Source organism: Brachyhypopomus gauderio, unplaced genomic scaffold (genome assembly GCF_052324685.1).
Source record: "Brachyhypopomus gauderio isolate BG-103 unplaced genomic scaffold, BGAUD_0.2 sc71, whole genome shotgun sequence".
NCBI lineage: Eukaryota > Metazoa > Chordata > Actinopteri > Gymnotiformes > Hypopomidae > Brachyhypopomus > Brachyhypopomus gauderio.
Genome location: NW_027506892.1, coordinates 549,309 through 563,916, shown reverse-complemented (window position 1 = coordinate 563,916; position 14,608 = coordinate 549,309). Strand labels below are relative to the sequence as shown.

Below are 14,608 nucleotides of genomic sequence, written 5' to 3'. Positions count from 1 at the left end.
TCCCACCAAGGCCCAGTGGTAGGCGTACACACAATGGCTACAGCCTGCAGTCCCCAATACTGGTCAAGTTAACATTAACATTAAAATAATTAAAAATACACCATTACTTTATTGATCTTAATCTAGAGCTAATTTTAAAAAAAAAGGAAGGCCACCACAAACCACCGAGAAGCAAGGACTACAACTACGGGACCTCGGGCTGAGCCACTTGGGGAAGGCCGAAGGTGTGCAGAGTTCCAGCACAGGTCGGCCGCCCTGGCGTGGACAATCAAACAGAGCTAACACAAGTAAACAAATAAACACACACAAACTAAACTAATAAAGGAGACCAGAGCTTAAGCCTGTTCTGGCCTGATGCTGGCACTCAAAGGCCGCACCAATCATAAACATACATAAATTACTAAAATTAACAAAACAACAACCAACTGCACACCATCCACCTTACCCACTGCTGACGCGAAGGAGACCAAAAAAAAACCCCACTGGGGCCCTCCACAGGCCCAGCTTTTAAAGGGTCCTCTTCCTCTCCCCATGAACCCAGCATTTCACCGCAGCAAATCCCACAGCTCCCCCTTTGTCCTGGCCCCATTATTGCACCCTGACTCCCAACCAGTCCATTCGGTTACATCCCCCACCACCTTTTCACAGCACATCCTCGTGCTGCCGGTCAGTTGTCCCCTTGCCCATAACGCTGGGGTGGGATCCCTCTCGAACTGCGCTGAGACCTCCGCAGCTCCTCAGACCCCACAGCCACAGACTCTTCCACTGGTGATGCAGTGGACGGACCTGCACGTTGCCAAGGGGGCAACCATCGGGTTGGTGGGGGCATCCACATGAATGACTGTCTCCTTGGCTCAGGTTTGCCACGTTCTTCCTGCGCTAGGGCTTGTAGTGACAAAGGACAAGGACGAAGCAACCGCCTATGCAAAACTTTCTCCTTCCCTTCCCCCCGTTCAGGCTTGACCACATACACAGGAACATCAGGATTAGGTTGTTTTACCACTACATAGGGTACATTATGCCAATAGTTTGCAAGTTTACTCTGCCCTTTGGGACTCACATCAGCACCCTTTCTCCCATCATTAATGGACCCAGCCCCCCTTGGGCATCATGTTGCCTCTTTTGCTTCTGTGCTGCCCCTGCATTCAACTCGCCTGCTCTTTTATAAGCAAAGTACAGGCGCTCATGGTGTTTCTGGACCCACTCTCCAACTGTGCTTGATTCTTCCAACGGACCCCCCAGAAGAACGTCTACTGGTGCACGTGCATGTCTTCCAAACATGAGATACGAGGGGGTATAACCTGTAGAGGTATGCACCGTGTTGTTATAAGCATGGATCATTTCTGGTAAGTAATCTGCCCACCTGCTCTTCTTTTCCTCCACCAGACTACGCAACATTCCCAGCAGGGTGCGGTTGAATCTTTCTGTGAGAGATGGTGTCTGTACAGCCGTAATCCTCCTCATGCTGAGAAAAAACAGCTCTATGTTTGTTGAGCAAGGTGGCCAATTTGCTCTTCTGTTCTGCTGACAGAGCAACTCCTTCAAGGTCGAATGGTGGTAAGGGATCCATGTCCGTCTTGCTACTCGAGTGTAGGTTTGGTTCAGCACCACTTGACATCTGAGCCTCCACACGGTCACCTCTCACAATTTCAAATGCAGGTTCATCATCAAAAACTTCACAAGAGTCCAACAAAGATATTTTGCCTAATTTTTGATAGGGGTAAATGACTAGAGGGCCATTGCTGATGTTGCGCACTCGTACCTGTGTCCGTCCGCCCCCAAGCGTCACCAGGGCCCGAGCTACCAGGAGTCCATCTTGCGTGGGCAGTGGCTCCATCAAGGCTTCATACCCTCGACCTCCTGGTCCGCCCCTGGCTCGACAGTTCAGTAGCAGCTCCCGGTTACCAGGTATAGCCACAGGACGATGGCTGGCAAGACGGACATATCCGTCAAAGCCATCCGGGGTGACGAATCCTTGCTCCTTCTGGCAAACGTGCATGGCCTCCTGCCACAGGGTCTTGCCAGGATCATTTAGTTTTGGTGGAATCTTCACTTTGCAAGGTGCTGTGTTCTTGAATAAAACTTGCCATACTTGTTTAATCGCATTCATTCCTACAAGACCTGATACTTTTAAACAGCTGTCTTTTACTACGATCACCCCCACGTTCGACAATGTCACCCCAGCAATGTCCATCTGAACTTCTACGTACCCCAGGTAGGGAATCTCCTTACCATTCGCCGCCTTCAACTTCAGCCAGGAAGCTGGATCTTTCAGGTGCTGGCTGTCTTGGCCAAAGTGTCTCTGTAGCCACTCTTGGCGCACCATGGACACCTGGGAGCCAGTATCTAGTAGGCAGGAGATTTCAATGCCATCCATAGAGACTTGGATCATGGGGCAGTGCCCTACAAGGCCAATAGGGGGCACGGGTGTTTGCAGATCACATGCTTGGGTCACTGTGGGGGGAGGATCATTTGCTGTTTGGCCCACTGTTAGATCCACAACAGTGGGGCAAGCTAGTTTAAAGGGGCAGGGGGGTTTTGTTTGGGGCACTGGCGTGCAATGTGGCCTGGGTTTCGGCATTGGTAACAAATAGGCCGTCCCTGTTCGTCATACTCATTGGGCCTGGACTGGACCCTCATTTTCTGTTGCCAAGGGCCTGGTGAAAAACTACGGGATCTTTGTGGCACAAAGGAGGGAGTAGGTATCTGAATTGGCTGTGACTCAAGCTTCGCCTTGCGGAACTCCTCCCTTATTCCCTGCAGGAGAGATTGGGACAGGTTATTCACTTGAGTCTCTGCCTCTTTCACCAATTCTGACTTAAGTTCAATTTTAAGTTTTTGTAAGTCATCTTCCCAAGGCTTCTTAAATGTAGTTGCTTTCACCGCTCCACAACATACTTGCTCATTTTCCTCCAGGTCTGCCCGTAATATAGCTTCCTTCTGCACCTCTGCAAACTTAAGATTGTTATTCAATGTTACCTTCATTCTTAGCTCTCTCTTCAGGCCGTCATCACAGAGCCCTGCAACAAACTGATCACGCATTAGTATCTCCGGGTTCAAGATATTTTGTGCATCATGGATCATCATCTTCTGCCAGGACTCCTGTAGGCGGAGGGCAAAAGCCCTCACACTTTCTTCAGCCTGCTGCCTACAGTTGAAGAACAGCGAGCGTGAACCAGAAGCAGGGACAGCACTAAAATACAAACTTGCCAACTTTGTGAATACTTTAGCAACAGTATCTTTCTCATCAGCAGACAAAATGGCCACTTCTCTCTTTGCTTCCCCCTCCAAACAACTTAATACCCAGTCTAACTGATTTTCAGCGGGGACGCCATATATTCTAAACCACATTTCAATGTCATTTTTCCACTGTTTAAATGTACCTTCATTTGTCCCTTTACCCTCAGAAAATTTAGCACAAGGCATCATAAATGGGAAAAAGGTAGGCACTGAAAAAGACCTTGGTCTCCCCCTCCTTCATTTTCACTCTGAGACATCTTCAATCAACTTACAATTAAGTTGGTCGCTGCCGAACTACGCCAAAGATGCAACCAGGTTCTGTCGACCACGCGAGACAATGAAGAGTCAGGTGTCAAAAGGTTTACAATTTATTCAAAACCAGGCTCTTAGGAGAAGGAAGGAGGAGTCAGAGGTTGCCACCCACCACTGGGACCTTAAATAAATCCAAGAAAACACACCAGATCAATCGAGATAAAGTTCCAAGTGCAATAATATTCCAGGCTCACAAATGGCACCACTACAAACACCTCACACGAAATTCATACATGGCACTCCATATTAGTAGCTACCCACACATCAAATGTCCCACCAAGGCCCAGTGGTAGGCGTACACACAATGGCTACAGCCTGCAGTCCCCAATACTGGTCAAGTTAACATTAACATTAAAATAATTAAAAATACACCATTACTTTATTGATCTTAATCTAGAGCTAATTTTAAAAAAAAAGGAAGGCCACCACAAACCACCGAGAAGCAAGGACTACAACTACGGGACCTCGGGCTGAGCCACTTGGGGAAGGCCGAAGGTGTGCAGAGTTCCAGCACAGGTCGGCCGCCCTGGCGTGGACAATCAAACAGAGCTAACACAAGTAAACAAATAAACACACACAAACTAAACTAATAAAGGAGACCAGTGCTTAAGCCTGTTCTGGCCTGATGCTGGCACTCAAAGGCCGCACCAATCATAAACATACATAAATTACTAAAATTAACAAAACAACAACCAACTGCACACCATCCACCTTACCCACTGCTGACGCGAAGGAGACCAAAAAAAAAAAAACCCCCACTGGGGCCCTCCACAGGCCCAGCTTTTAAAGGGTCCTCTTCCTCTCCCCATGAACCCAGCATTTCACCGCAGCAAATCCCACAGCTCCCCCTTTGTCCTGGCCCCATTATTGCACCCTGACTCCCAACCAGTCCATTCGGTTACAAGAGCTTTCAGAAAATCACACCTGCGACAGACAAGAAGGAAAAAACTTTTCTGTTCTTAAATCATGATTGAACTCTCTGAGGTAAATTGCTCCTAGATTCTACAGTTTTCTGTTGATGAATATATCTTTTTGATGAAAAAGTCTTTTTGTGGGAGGCTTTTCCTTTCAAAAATTAAATGCAGTAGGCAGTGTAAACCCCTTTTAAAAGATAAAGATGTTTAAATGCAGTAGGATACTACTTCGGGTTTCCCTAAGACAAAATTTTGTAAACCCCGTTTAAAAGATAAAGATGTTGTAAAACAGTTTTTCTTCCTAACGCAACAGGTCATTATTAGTTAATGAAGCCTCTCATCTGAAAATGAAAGAGAAGCTTTGATATCTTTGATCCTGTCGTTAACACCTCGTTGTGATCAGAACCACAGACCCCACTGACGTCGTTTCTGCTTTAACATATTTGTTCCAATAACTATTTGGCATATTAATCGCAACTTGGTTCATAAGGTGTTTATAAAGAATAAATGAGTGGGGTGTGGGATGATATGTTGGTATTATTATGAGTATGTTATGTACATTGCTACTGAGGATTAATATTTAATTGATCATTGACATAATGATTGAAACAAAAAGACCTTAGCTCAGTCCAAAGTTTTTTGCAGTGAGGGCCAGATTTGGTGAAGTGAACACGTGTGGGGGCCAAACATTCAGCCTGGTATTTTGGGGGGCTGTGTATACTATAGTATAATATAGTATAGTAATTATAGTATAATATAAGTATAGTATATATTGGGGGATCTCAACTGGTCTCAGCCTACATTTTCTCATTGTCATTAAGTCGTGACCCAGTTTTATACAGTATAAATGTTATAACAAATTAAAAGGGTAAACAATTGGTGGTTATCATGGCAACAAGATTGGTTCGCATGCTGGGTACCAGACAAATAAAGTTACTCAAGGAGCCAGTGGGTCCTAAAAGGACAAAATCAGGCACCGATAACTTTATCTAGGCGCCATAATAATATACAAACTACATGTAGTCATCTCCTGGTGAAATATAAACTAGCTTTTTGGAGTCTACTGCCATCTTGTGGTAAAACGTTGTGGTCAACAGAGGCTACGGGAGCCGCATTGGGACGCGGGCTCATCCATAGTGGAACAACACCACCTGCTGGACTGATTAACATCAAACCATTTAAAACTGCTCACAACCCTTATTTACAATAATACTGTCAACACATTTCTTCTGGTTTCAGATATACAGTAGAAAGCTCCCGCACTAATGCATGAAGAGGAATAGGTGATAACAAGTGATTTTTTTCGTGCTAGTTATTTTATTGATTGTTAACATGTAGCACATCTATCTATCTATCTATCTATCTATCTATCTATCTATCTATCTATCTATCTATCTATCTATCTATCTATAGATACGTGACTAGATACGTAATATGTACATTACATAAAAAACTAGGCTGTAAATAAAAACGTGTTTGCGGGTGATCGGAACCAAAGAGCGTCGCGGTGTTTCCTCCGGACTCTTGTCAGTGTGGCACACAGAGCAGCCGCGGCTCAGGACCGAGACGTGTGTGAGGAAGTGTGGGGCTGTTTCTCAACAAGCTGTAAATTCTTTGATTGGACTGTTTACCTGCTGTCAACAAAATGGGGAAACGCCAGCATCAAAAGGATAAGATGTAAGTTTACAGGACAAGCTGCGTTATACAAGCGTCTTCCCTAGCTTAGCTTAGCTAGCTCGCTAACCAGCTTCATTTAAATTACAGTCACGGTGTTTTAATTTAACTCACATAACTCAAAACTAACGCTCATGACTCAAAACTAACTCACATAACTCAAAAGTAACGCTCATAACTCAAAAGTAACGCTCATAACTCAAAACTAACTCACATAACTCAAAACTAACCCCCATAACTCACATCGCCGTTAATCAACACAATTCCCGGCAAAATACTGCTGCAAAATACACACACACACACACACACTAGTGATCACTAGGGGGCTGTGGTACACACACACACACACACACACACTAGTGATCACTAGGGGGCTGTGGTACACACACACACACACACACACTAGTAATTACTAGGGGGCTGTGGTACACACACACACACACACTAGTGATCACTAGGGGGCTGTGGTACACACACACACACACACACACACACACTAGTAATTACTAGGGGGCTGTGGATCACACGTGCCCAGAGCGGTGGGCAGCCCTAGCCCGGCGCCCGGGGAGCAGTTGGGGTTAGGTGCCTTGCTCAAGGGCACCTCAGTCATGGCCTCAGGTCTGGGAATCGAACCCACGACCCTCCGGTCACAAAACCAGTTCCCTAACCACCAGACTGTTATATTTGTGAGGTTTGTAGTGCCGACGTGGTTGGTGTTCCCCCCCTCTGCGTCTCTCTCACAGGTGTTTCTGTCCTGCAGGTACATCACCTGTACGGAATACACACACTTCTACGGAGGGAAAAAGGCGGGTGAGTATGTGGAGGATGTAGTTGGGATAAATACAAAATAAATACTCTAAATTAATTTGTTAATATTATTATTTTTTTGTATTTCTCATGGCTTCCTTTTTTTAAAATAAAGAAATCCCACAGTCCAATTTCAGGCGACTTCCTTTTGATCACTGCAGGTGAGTTTTATGCTGTGGTGAGTTTGTCAGTCAGTTCAGAGAGTGATATGGTTGTCATTGTATGTAAATTAATATTTGTATATACTTTTGGGACAATGAAACCACACAATAATTTTCTCTTGTTTAAATGCAGCATTGCATCAAAACACTGATTCTTTTATACTTTTTTGGCTTAAAATTCTTTACTCAGTAATTCTGAATATTTGGGATGGATTTTAGTCATCTATTTTATCATGGGTTGGTGTGGAAAACCAACGTGTTAAATCGTAAACTGTATGATGTAACAGAAGCTCTGAACCCAAAAGGGTTTGGAATTGTAAACGTTGTTTGTTTGTTGTTTTCCTTACTCTGTCATTACTCTCTTTTTACAGCCTGTCTCTTCAGCCATTCGAGTACCCCATGTGTACTCCTGAGGGCGTGGTCTTTGACCTGATGTGAGTATGTCAGGTGTACTCCTGAGGGTGTGGTCTTTGACCTGATGTGAGTATGTCAGGTGTACTCCTGAGGGCGTGGTCTTTGACCTGATGTGAGTATGTCAGGTGTACTCCTGAGGGCGTGGTCTTTGACCCGATGTGAGTATGTCAGGTGTACTCCTGAGGGCGTGGTCTTTGACCTGATGTGAGTATGTCAGGTGTACTCCTGAGGGCGTGGTCTTTGACCTGATGTGAGTATGTCAGGTGTACTCCTGAGGGCGTGGTCTTTGACCTGATGTGAGTATGTCAGGTGTACTCCTGAGGGCGTGGTCTTTGACCTGATGTGAGTATGTCAGGTGTACTCCTGAGGGCGTGGTCTTTGACCTGATGTGAGTATGTCAGGTGTACTCCTGAGGGTGTGGTCTTTGACCTGATGTGAGTATGTCAGGTGTACTCCTGAGGGCGTGGTCTTTGACCTGATGTGAGTATGTCAGGTGTACTCCTGAGGGCGTTGTCTTTGACCTGATGTGAGTATGTCAGGTGTACTCCTGAGGGCGTGGTCTTTGAGCTGATGTGAGTATGTCAGGTGTACTCCTGAAGGCGTGGTCTTTGACCTGATGTGAGTATGTCAGGTGTACTCCTGAGGGCGTGGTCTTTGACCTGTGTGAGTATGTCAGGTGTACTCCTGAGGGCGTGGTCTTTGAGCTGATGTGAGTATGTCAGGTGTACTCCTGAAGGCGTGGTCTTTGACCTGATGTGAGTATGTCAGGTGTACTCCTGAGGGCGTGGTCTTTGACCTGTGTGAGTATGTCAGGTGTACTCAGGGCGTGGTCTTTGACCTGTGTGAGTATGTCAGGTGTACTGAGGGCGTGGTCTTTGACCTGTGTGAGTATGTCAGGTGTACTGAGGGCGTGGTCTTTGACCTGTGTGAGTATGTCAGGTGTACTGAGGGCGTGGTCTTTGACCTGTGTGAGTATGTCAGGTGTTCTGAGGGCGTGGTCTTTGACCTGTGTGAGTATGTCAGGTGTACTGAGGGCGTGGTCTTTGACCTGTGTGAGTATGTCAGGTGTACTGAGGGCGTGGTCTTTGACCTGTGTGAGTATGTCAGGTGTACTGAGGGCGTGGTCTTTGACCTGTGTGAGTATGTCAGGTGTTCTGAGGGCGTGGTCTTTGACCTGTGTGAGTATGTCAGGTGTACTGAGGGCGTGGTCTTTGACCTGTGTGAGTATGTCAGGTGTACTGAGGGCGTGGTCTTTGACCTGTGTGAGTACGTCAGGTGTACTGAGGGCGTGGTCTTTGACCTGTGTTAGTATGTCATGTGTACTGAGGATTTGTATTTGTATTGGATTTGTATTAATGTAATGCTCCTCTTAGGTTTGTGGTTGTTTTGGAACTGTTCTGTGGTCATAACAGAACTTTGCAGAAGGTAAATCTGATTTTATGCTTGTCTGCTTTTCTCTTCAGGAGCATAGTTCCCTGGATTAAGAAGTTTGGGACCAACCCCATCTCAGGAGAGGTATGCTCTGAATGTCACAGGCACTGTAAGCTTTTGATTACACCATAGGACAGTTAAGCCATTTGAAAGGCTGAAGCTGAGTGAACCTAGTGGCCCTGTAATGCATATGGTAGAGCAGACGTGTTAGCAACAACCTGGCTGTGGGTGACCAGCACACGTGACCTGATGGTGATAGTGAGCACACGTGACCTGATGGTGATAATGAGCACATGTGACCTGATTGGTTCATTAGCCACTCTGGATAAGAGCCTCAGCCAAATGATGAAAATGTAACCGTAAACCTAAACTAACCTGTGTTCTTTGGATTGTAAATGCATTTACTCTGCCACAAGGGGGCGTGAGACTCCACTTGCTGAGTGGACTTGGTGAAAATGGTGGAGGAGAGGGAATGAGTTTATCTTTCAAAAAGGAGAGTAAAATCTCTCTGGAGGCTTCCACAATGTCTCAGTTTCTTGTAACTTTTAAAGAGAGGTGAGATTTAGAGGTGAGGACGTAAAATCCACCGTTCTCTCGTCTCCAAGACCAGCGTACGTTCACCTTGCTATTCTCACATTACATCATTACATCACATTCACAGTGGAATATAAATGCAGTCCAAGTTGGTGTGTTTTTTCACCTTTGTGTCATGACGTGGTGAGTGTTTAGAGAGTGTTTTAGTGCTTTAGTCTGTTTTTTGATATTTCGGTACGGTCAAAGTCAAATTTATTTATATAGTGCTTTTTACAACACATGTTGTCACAAAGCAGCTTTACAATCGCATGGGTCCAGAACCCTAATGAGCAAGCCAAAGGCGACAGTGGCGAGGAAAAACTCCCTATGATGTTGGAGATTAGGAAGAAACCTCGGGAGGACCAAGACTCAAAAGGGAACCCATCCTCCATTGGGCTGCCCATTAGCACAAGTTCGTATTTGTGGTCAAAAGTAATTCTATAGTTATAGTTGTGGTTCTAGTTCCCAGGCCAAGTAGTCACAGTCCTTTCAGTGCAGATGGTGAGCCTCAGGTAGGAGCTAACATCAGATCCAAACCCGGCATCAGCACATCCACCGCCACATCCAGCACATCCAATTGCTTCTAGCAGCTTTGGACCCAAGAATCGACACCTCAGTCTTATCGGAATTTAGTTGAAGAAAATGAGATGCCATCCAGTTTGTAATGTCCTGGGCGCAGTTCTCAATCTTGAGAGAAGTAGTGTTATCATCCAGATTGGAAGATATATACAACCGAGTATCTGCATAGCAATGGAAGCTAATACCATGCCTTTGAATGATAGTGCCCAGTGGTAGCATAAATAATGAGAATAATATGGGGCCCAGTACAGATCCTTGTGGGACACCATACTTTACCATAGAATGCTCAGAGCATTTGTTATTTACTAGTACAAATTGGTACCGATCTGTCAGGAAGGACCTGAACCAGGAGAGTGCTTGACCTCTTATGCCAATGAGTGTCTCCAGCCTATTAAGTAGAATATTATGATCAATGGTGTCAAAAGCAGCACTGAGGTCTAGCAGTATGAGAACAGAAATGTGTTCTTTATCAGAGGATATTAAGAGATCGTTCAGTACTTTAGTTAGTGCCATTTCAGTGCTGTGATGGGGTCTAAATCCAGAGTGAAATAACTCTAAGATATGTTCTGTCTGTAAGAAGGAAGAAAATACTTTCTCTAAAATTTTGGATATGAACGATTAGAGATTGGCCTATAGTTGGACAGTTCCTGGGGGTTAAGACCAGGTTTTTTAATTAGCGGCTTGATAACTGCAAGTTTAAATGAACTGGGAATGTAGCGCAGGCTCAGAGAATAATTTATTATAGTAAGCATCGGTTCTACATTGCTGTGCAGTAATTCTTTCAGTAGATGTGTTGGTACAGCATCTAGTATGCATGTGGAGGGCTTGGCAGATTCCACCAATGAAATAAGCTCCTCACGACCAATTGGGGAGAAGGACTCTAACAGGGCATCAGAGCTGAGCAGACAGGGGGAATTGCCTGGTTTTTACCCTTAATCTCTTTTACATCTGCTAAACATACGAGATGGTGTCAGAACAGACTGGACCAGATTGTGCTGCTCGTTTAGTGTGAGATTATCAGCCTGCTGGTTTAGTATGGGATTATCAGCCTGCTGGTTTAGTATGGGATTATCAGCCTGCTGGTTTAGTATGGGATTATCAGCCTGCTGGTTTAGTATGGGATTATCAGCCTGCTGGTTTAGTATGGGATTATCAGCCTGCTGGCTTAGTATGGGATTATCAGCCTGCTGGCTTAGTATGGGATTATCAGCCTGCTGGCTTAGTATGGGATTATCAGCCTGCTGGTTTAGTATGGGATTATCAGCCTGCTGGCTTAGTATGGGATTATCAGCCTGCTGGCTTAGTATGGGATTATCAGTCTGCTGGTTTAGTATGGGATTATCAGCCTGCTGGCTGCTTCCTTTATGGAGCTTGTTAGGGTTCTTGTTAGGACCTTGAAGATGTGTGTGTGTGTGTGTGTCTGTCTGTCTGTGGGTGTTTGTGTGTTTGTTGTGTGTTTGTGGTTGTTTGTTGTGTGTTTGTGGGTGTTTGTTGTGTGTTTGGGTGTTTGTTGTGTGTGTGGGTGTTTGTGTGTGTCTGTGTATGTGTGTTGGTGTTCATTTCTGTGTGTTTAATAGTATTGAACATTTGTATTTTGTGCTGCATGTCTGGGCATGTCCGTGTGTGAGTGAGTGAGTTTGCGTGCACAGCTAGACACCATAGTCTGGGGGGGGAGGGTTGAGGAGGAATGACTGGGGAAGATGGCATGTGGACATGTCTGGACTTATCTTCAGTATAGACGTGTGTGTGTGTGTGTGTGTGTGTGTGTGTGTGTGTGTGTGTGTGTGTGTGTGTGTGTGTGTGTGTGTGTGTGTGTGTGTGTGTGTGTGTGTGTGTGTGTGTGTGTGTGGTCGGTCATGGAGGCCCTGGTGGTCCTGGGCTGAAGATAGATGATCTCCACATACTGAGCTAACAAGCTTGCACTTCCCATCAGGTTTTCCGCTGTGATAATCACGCACGCCTCCATATCCCAGCATGCCATTCTTGCAGTTTCAAAACATTACATCACCCACGTGTACGTGAGATCAGCTGAGATAGATCCCAATGACGAACGGCTGAATCGGCTTGTTGGAGGAACAGCTTTGAAACGTGATGGGCTGCGGGCGGAGTGGTGAGGGAGGCGGAGAGGATGGCCGTCATCTCCAGTGTGTTCTGTTTTTGCTCACCAGCCCCATGTTTTCCAAGACTGCGCTTCCGTCACCGAGCAGTGTGTTGCCTTCTACGAGGCAGCAGGTGCGGATGTCGAGTTGGGTTTCTCTTTCTCTGCATCAGAACCGTTCCTGAGCTTGGAAACCCAGAGGCTCCTTCCGTCTCGTCTTACTTGGTGTGGTGGAGACGTTTGGGAGGAGACTTCTCTTGTCTTGAGCTGACAAGCTCGTTGGTACCTTAATACCCCTCAGAGCTCCTGTAAAGATCGTTGGTACCTCCAAACAGGGCTGGGCGATATGGGGAAAAATCTTATCACAATATTAATTTTCATGTCCGTTGATATCAATATATATATATCACGATATAAATCAAATCACTATTTCCTTTATACTTTAAGTGAGAAGAACACAACTCTTGTTTCTGGATAAAACCTGCAGATTGTTATTCAGAGTTGTTATACAGTGTAAAGGTTTTGATATCTTCAGACATAATTACCTAGCTAGCTACATTTAAAGAGCTTTTCTAATTCAGTCCCGTTCTATGTAATGAGATACTGTATAACACAACTCTTGTTTCTAGTCAAAAACCAACAGTTATTCCCTTTGTCTTACCAGGTTATGTTTAGTCTCTTTTATGGAATCGTTTTGAGACATATTGCATTATTTAGCTCACCCGTGATAAAAATCGCTTATCACTTTATATCACGGGTAAGAGCTAATGCTCTTTAAATGTAGTGGAACTAGCTACATGTTTAGACAGAAACTAAGGCTTAAAAACCCTGATAAAAATCCAATTTAACACAGGTTTCTATCTAAATAGCTAGCTAGGGGGGCTTAATTAATAAAGCTGCTACATTTAAAGAGCTTTACTTCTTAAGTCACGTTGAATGTAATGAGAAACTGTGTAAAACATCTGTTGTTTATGGCTAAACACAGAATCCCTACGTAAAATAATTCGTCCAGAAACACTTTCGTTGTGTTGTGACAGGTTTTGCAACGCTTCAAAATTTGCAACGCGTTCCCTAAATGTAGCGCACACATTGTCATTTTGAAGAATTTGCTTTTCGCATTTTCAGAGCATTTTGCTTTCGTAGCGCAATGGGTTATCAGGGCCACTAGCAATTCAGTGTGAAGTCTGATAGTGTGCTACGTCATCAAACTTGCTTCAGCCTGATTGTGTGCTACATCATCAGTCTGCTTCAGTCTGATTGTGTGCTACATCATCAGTCTGCTTCAGTCTGATTGTGTGTTACATTATAAGACTGCTTCAGTCTGATTGTGTGTTACATTATCAGACTGCTTCAGTCTGATAGTGTGCTACGTTATCAGACTGCTTCAGTCTGATAGTGTGCTACGTTATCAGTCTGCTTCAGTCTGATAGTGTGCTACGTTATCAGTCTGCTTCAGTCTGATAGTGTGCTACGTTATCAGTCTGCTTCAGTCTGATAGTGTGCTACGTTATCAGTCTGCTTCAGTCTGATAGTGTGCTACGTTATCAGTCTGCTTCAGTCTGATTGTGTGTTACGTGATCAGACTGCTTCCATTGGCGGTGCTACTTAACGTGGGAAATGAAAACAAATGTTTATTGAATTCTATTGCCCAAGCTCATAATAGTCATCGAGGAAAAATTTATCATGAAACATCAAAATCGTTTTATCGGCCAGTACTTCCTCTAAACCTCAGAGCTCCTCCCACTCTACGGGGTTCAGTCATAGTTGGCAGGACACTCGGAACTTGTGCTCGCAATGTCCGTTGTGGGATGTCTGAATCCCTCAAGCATCCCTGGCAATTATTTTTGTTTGATATACCAATGAGTCGTTCCTGATGATAATCTAATTATACCTTTATTTATGTAGCACTTTTGAACACACACACACTCCCAGCTCTGCTGAGAAAAGCAAACAAAAACATGCATTCGAGTACGACGGTAACAATTCAGTTTGTGCCGAAAGGAAGCTGCTGGCTGACAGACGTTTTTAGCAGCCTCGTTAACCACAGCTGCGTCAGGCTTGTGTATGCGTCTCCGTCCTGCGTTAGGCTTGTGTATGCGTCTCCGTCCTGCGTCAGGCGTGTGTATGCGTCTCCGTCCTGCGTCAGGCGTGTGTATGCGTCTCCATCCTGAGACCTGCCGTCATCCAGCTGCCATCGTCTGTTGCCTCTCGGGCCTAGCAAACTCCCGTCTACAGTAGAGAGACGCTTGAGGTTGGACCCACCCAACCCTGCACAGGTCTGGTCAGTCTAGTGGTATCCTGTAGCTCCAGTGGGTGTAAAATAGCCCGTGTAGGAGGAATCATTCCTACAGTCTCTGATCAGGAGAGTTTGGGCGGTTCAGTCAGCACAGGCTGTTTTATTCAAT

General features: G+C 45.1%; 2 protein-coding genes across 2 annotated transcripts in view; one reads left to right on the top strand and one right to left on the bottom strand.

Annotated features, from left to right (window-relative positions):
- Window positions 1–527: 527 nt before the first annotated feature.
- LOC143491094 (uncharacterized) lies at window positions 528–2,991 on the bottom strand. Its single transcript, XM_076989801.1, has 2 exons — window positions 2,980–2,991; window positions 528–2,757 (listed from the first exon to the last, which is right to left on the bottom strand). Exon 2 carries the CDS (start codon window positions 2,579–2,581, stop codon window positions 1,388–1,390), a length of 1,194 nt encoding a protein of 397 aa, XP_076845916.1. The 5' UTR covers window positions 2,582–2,757; window positions 2,980–2,991; the 3' UTR covers window positions 528–1,387.
- Window positions 2,992–5,981: 2,990 nt separating this feature from the next.
- ppil2 (peptidylprolyl isomerase (cyclophilin)-like 2) overlaps window positions 5,982–14,608 on the top strand; it is a 28,427-nt gene continuing 19,800 nt past the window's right edge. Inside the window, exons 1-5 of the mRNA XM_076989824.1 lie at window positions 5,982–6,143; window positions 6,901–6,950; window positions 7,063–7,108; window positions 7,480–7,542; window positions 8,986–9,037. Coding sequence (XP_076845939.1) covers window positions 6,112–6,143; window positions 6,901–6,950; window positions 7,063–7,108; window positions 7,480–7,542; window positions 8,986–9,037 — 243 coding nt within the window. The 5' untranslated portion in view covers window positions 5,982–6,111. The remainder of the gene's footprint in view (window positions 6,144–6,900; window positions 6,951–7,062; window positions 7,109–7,479; window positions 7,543–8,985; window positions 9,038–14,608) is intronic.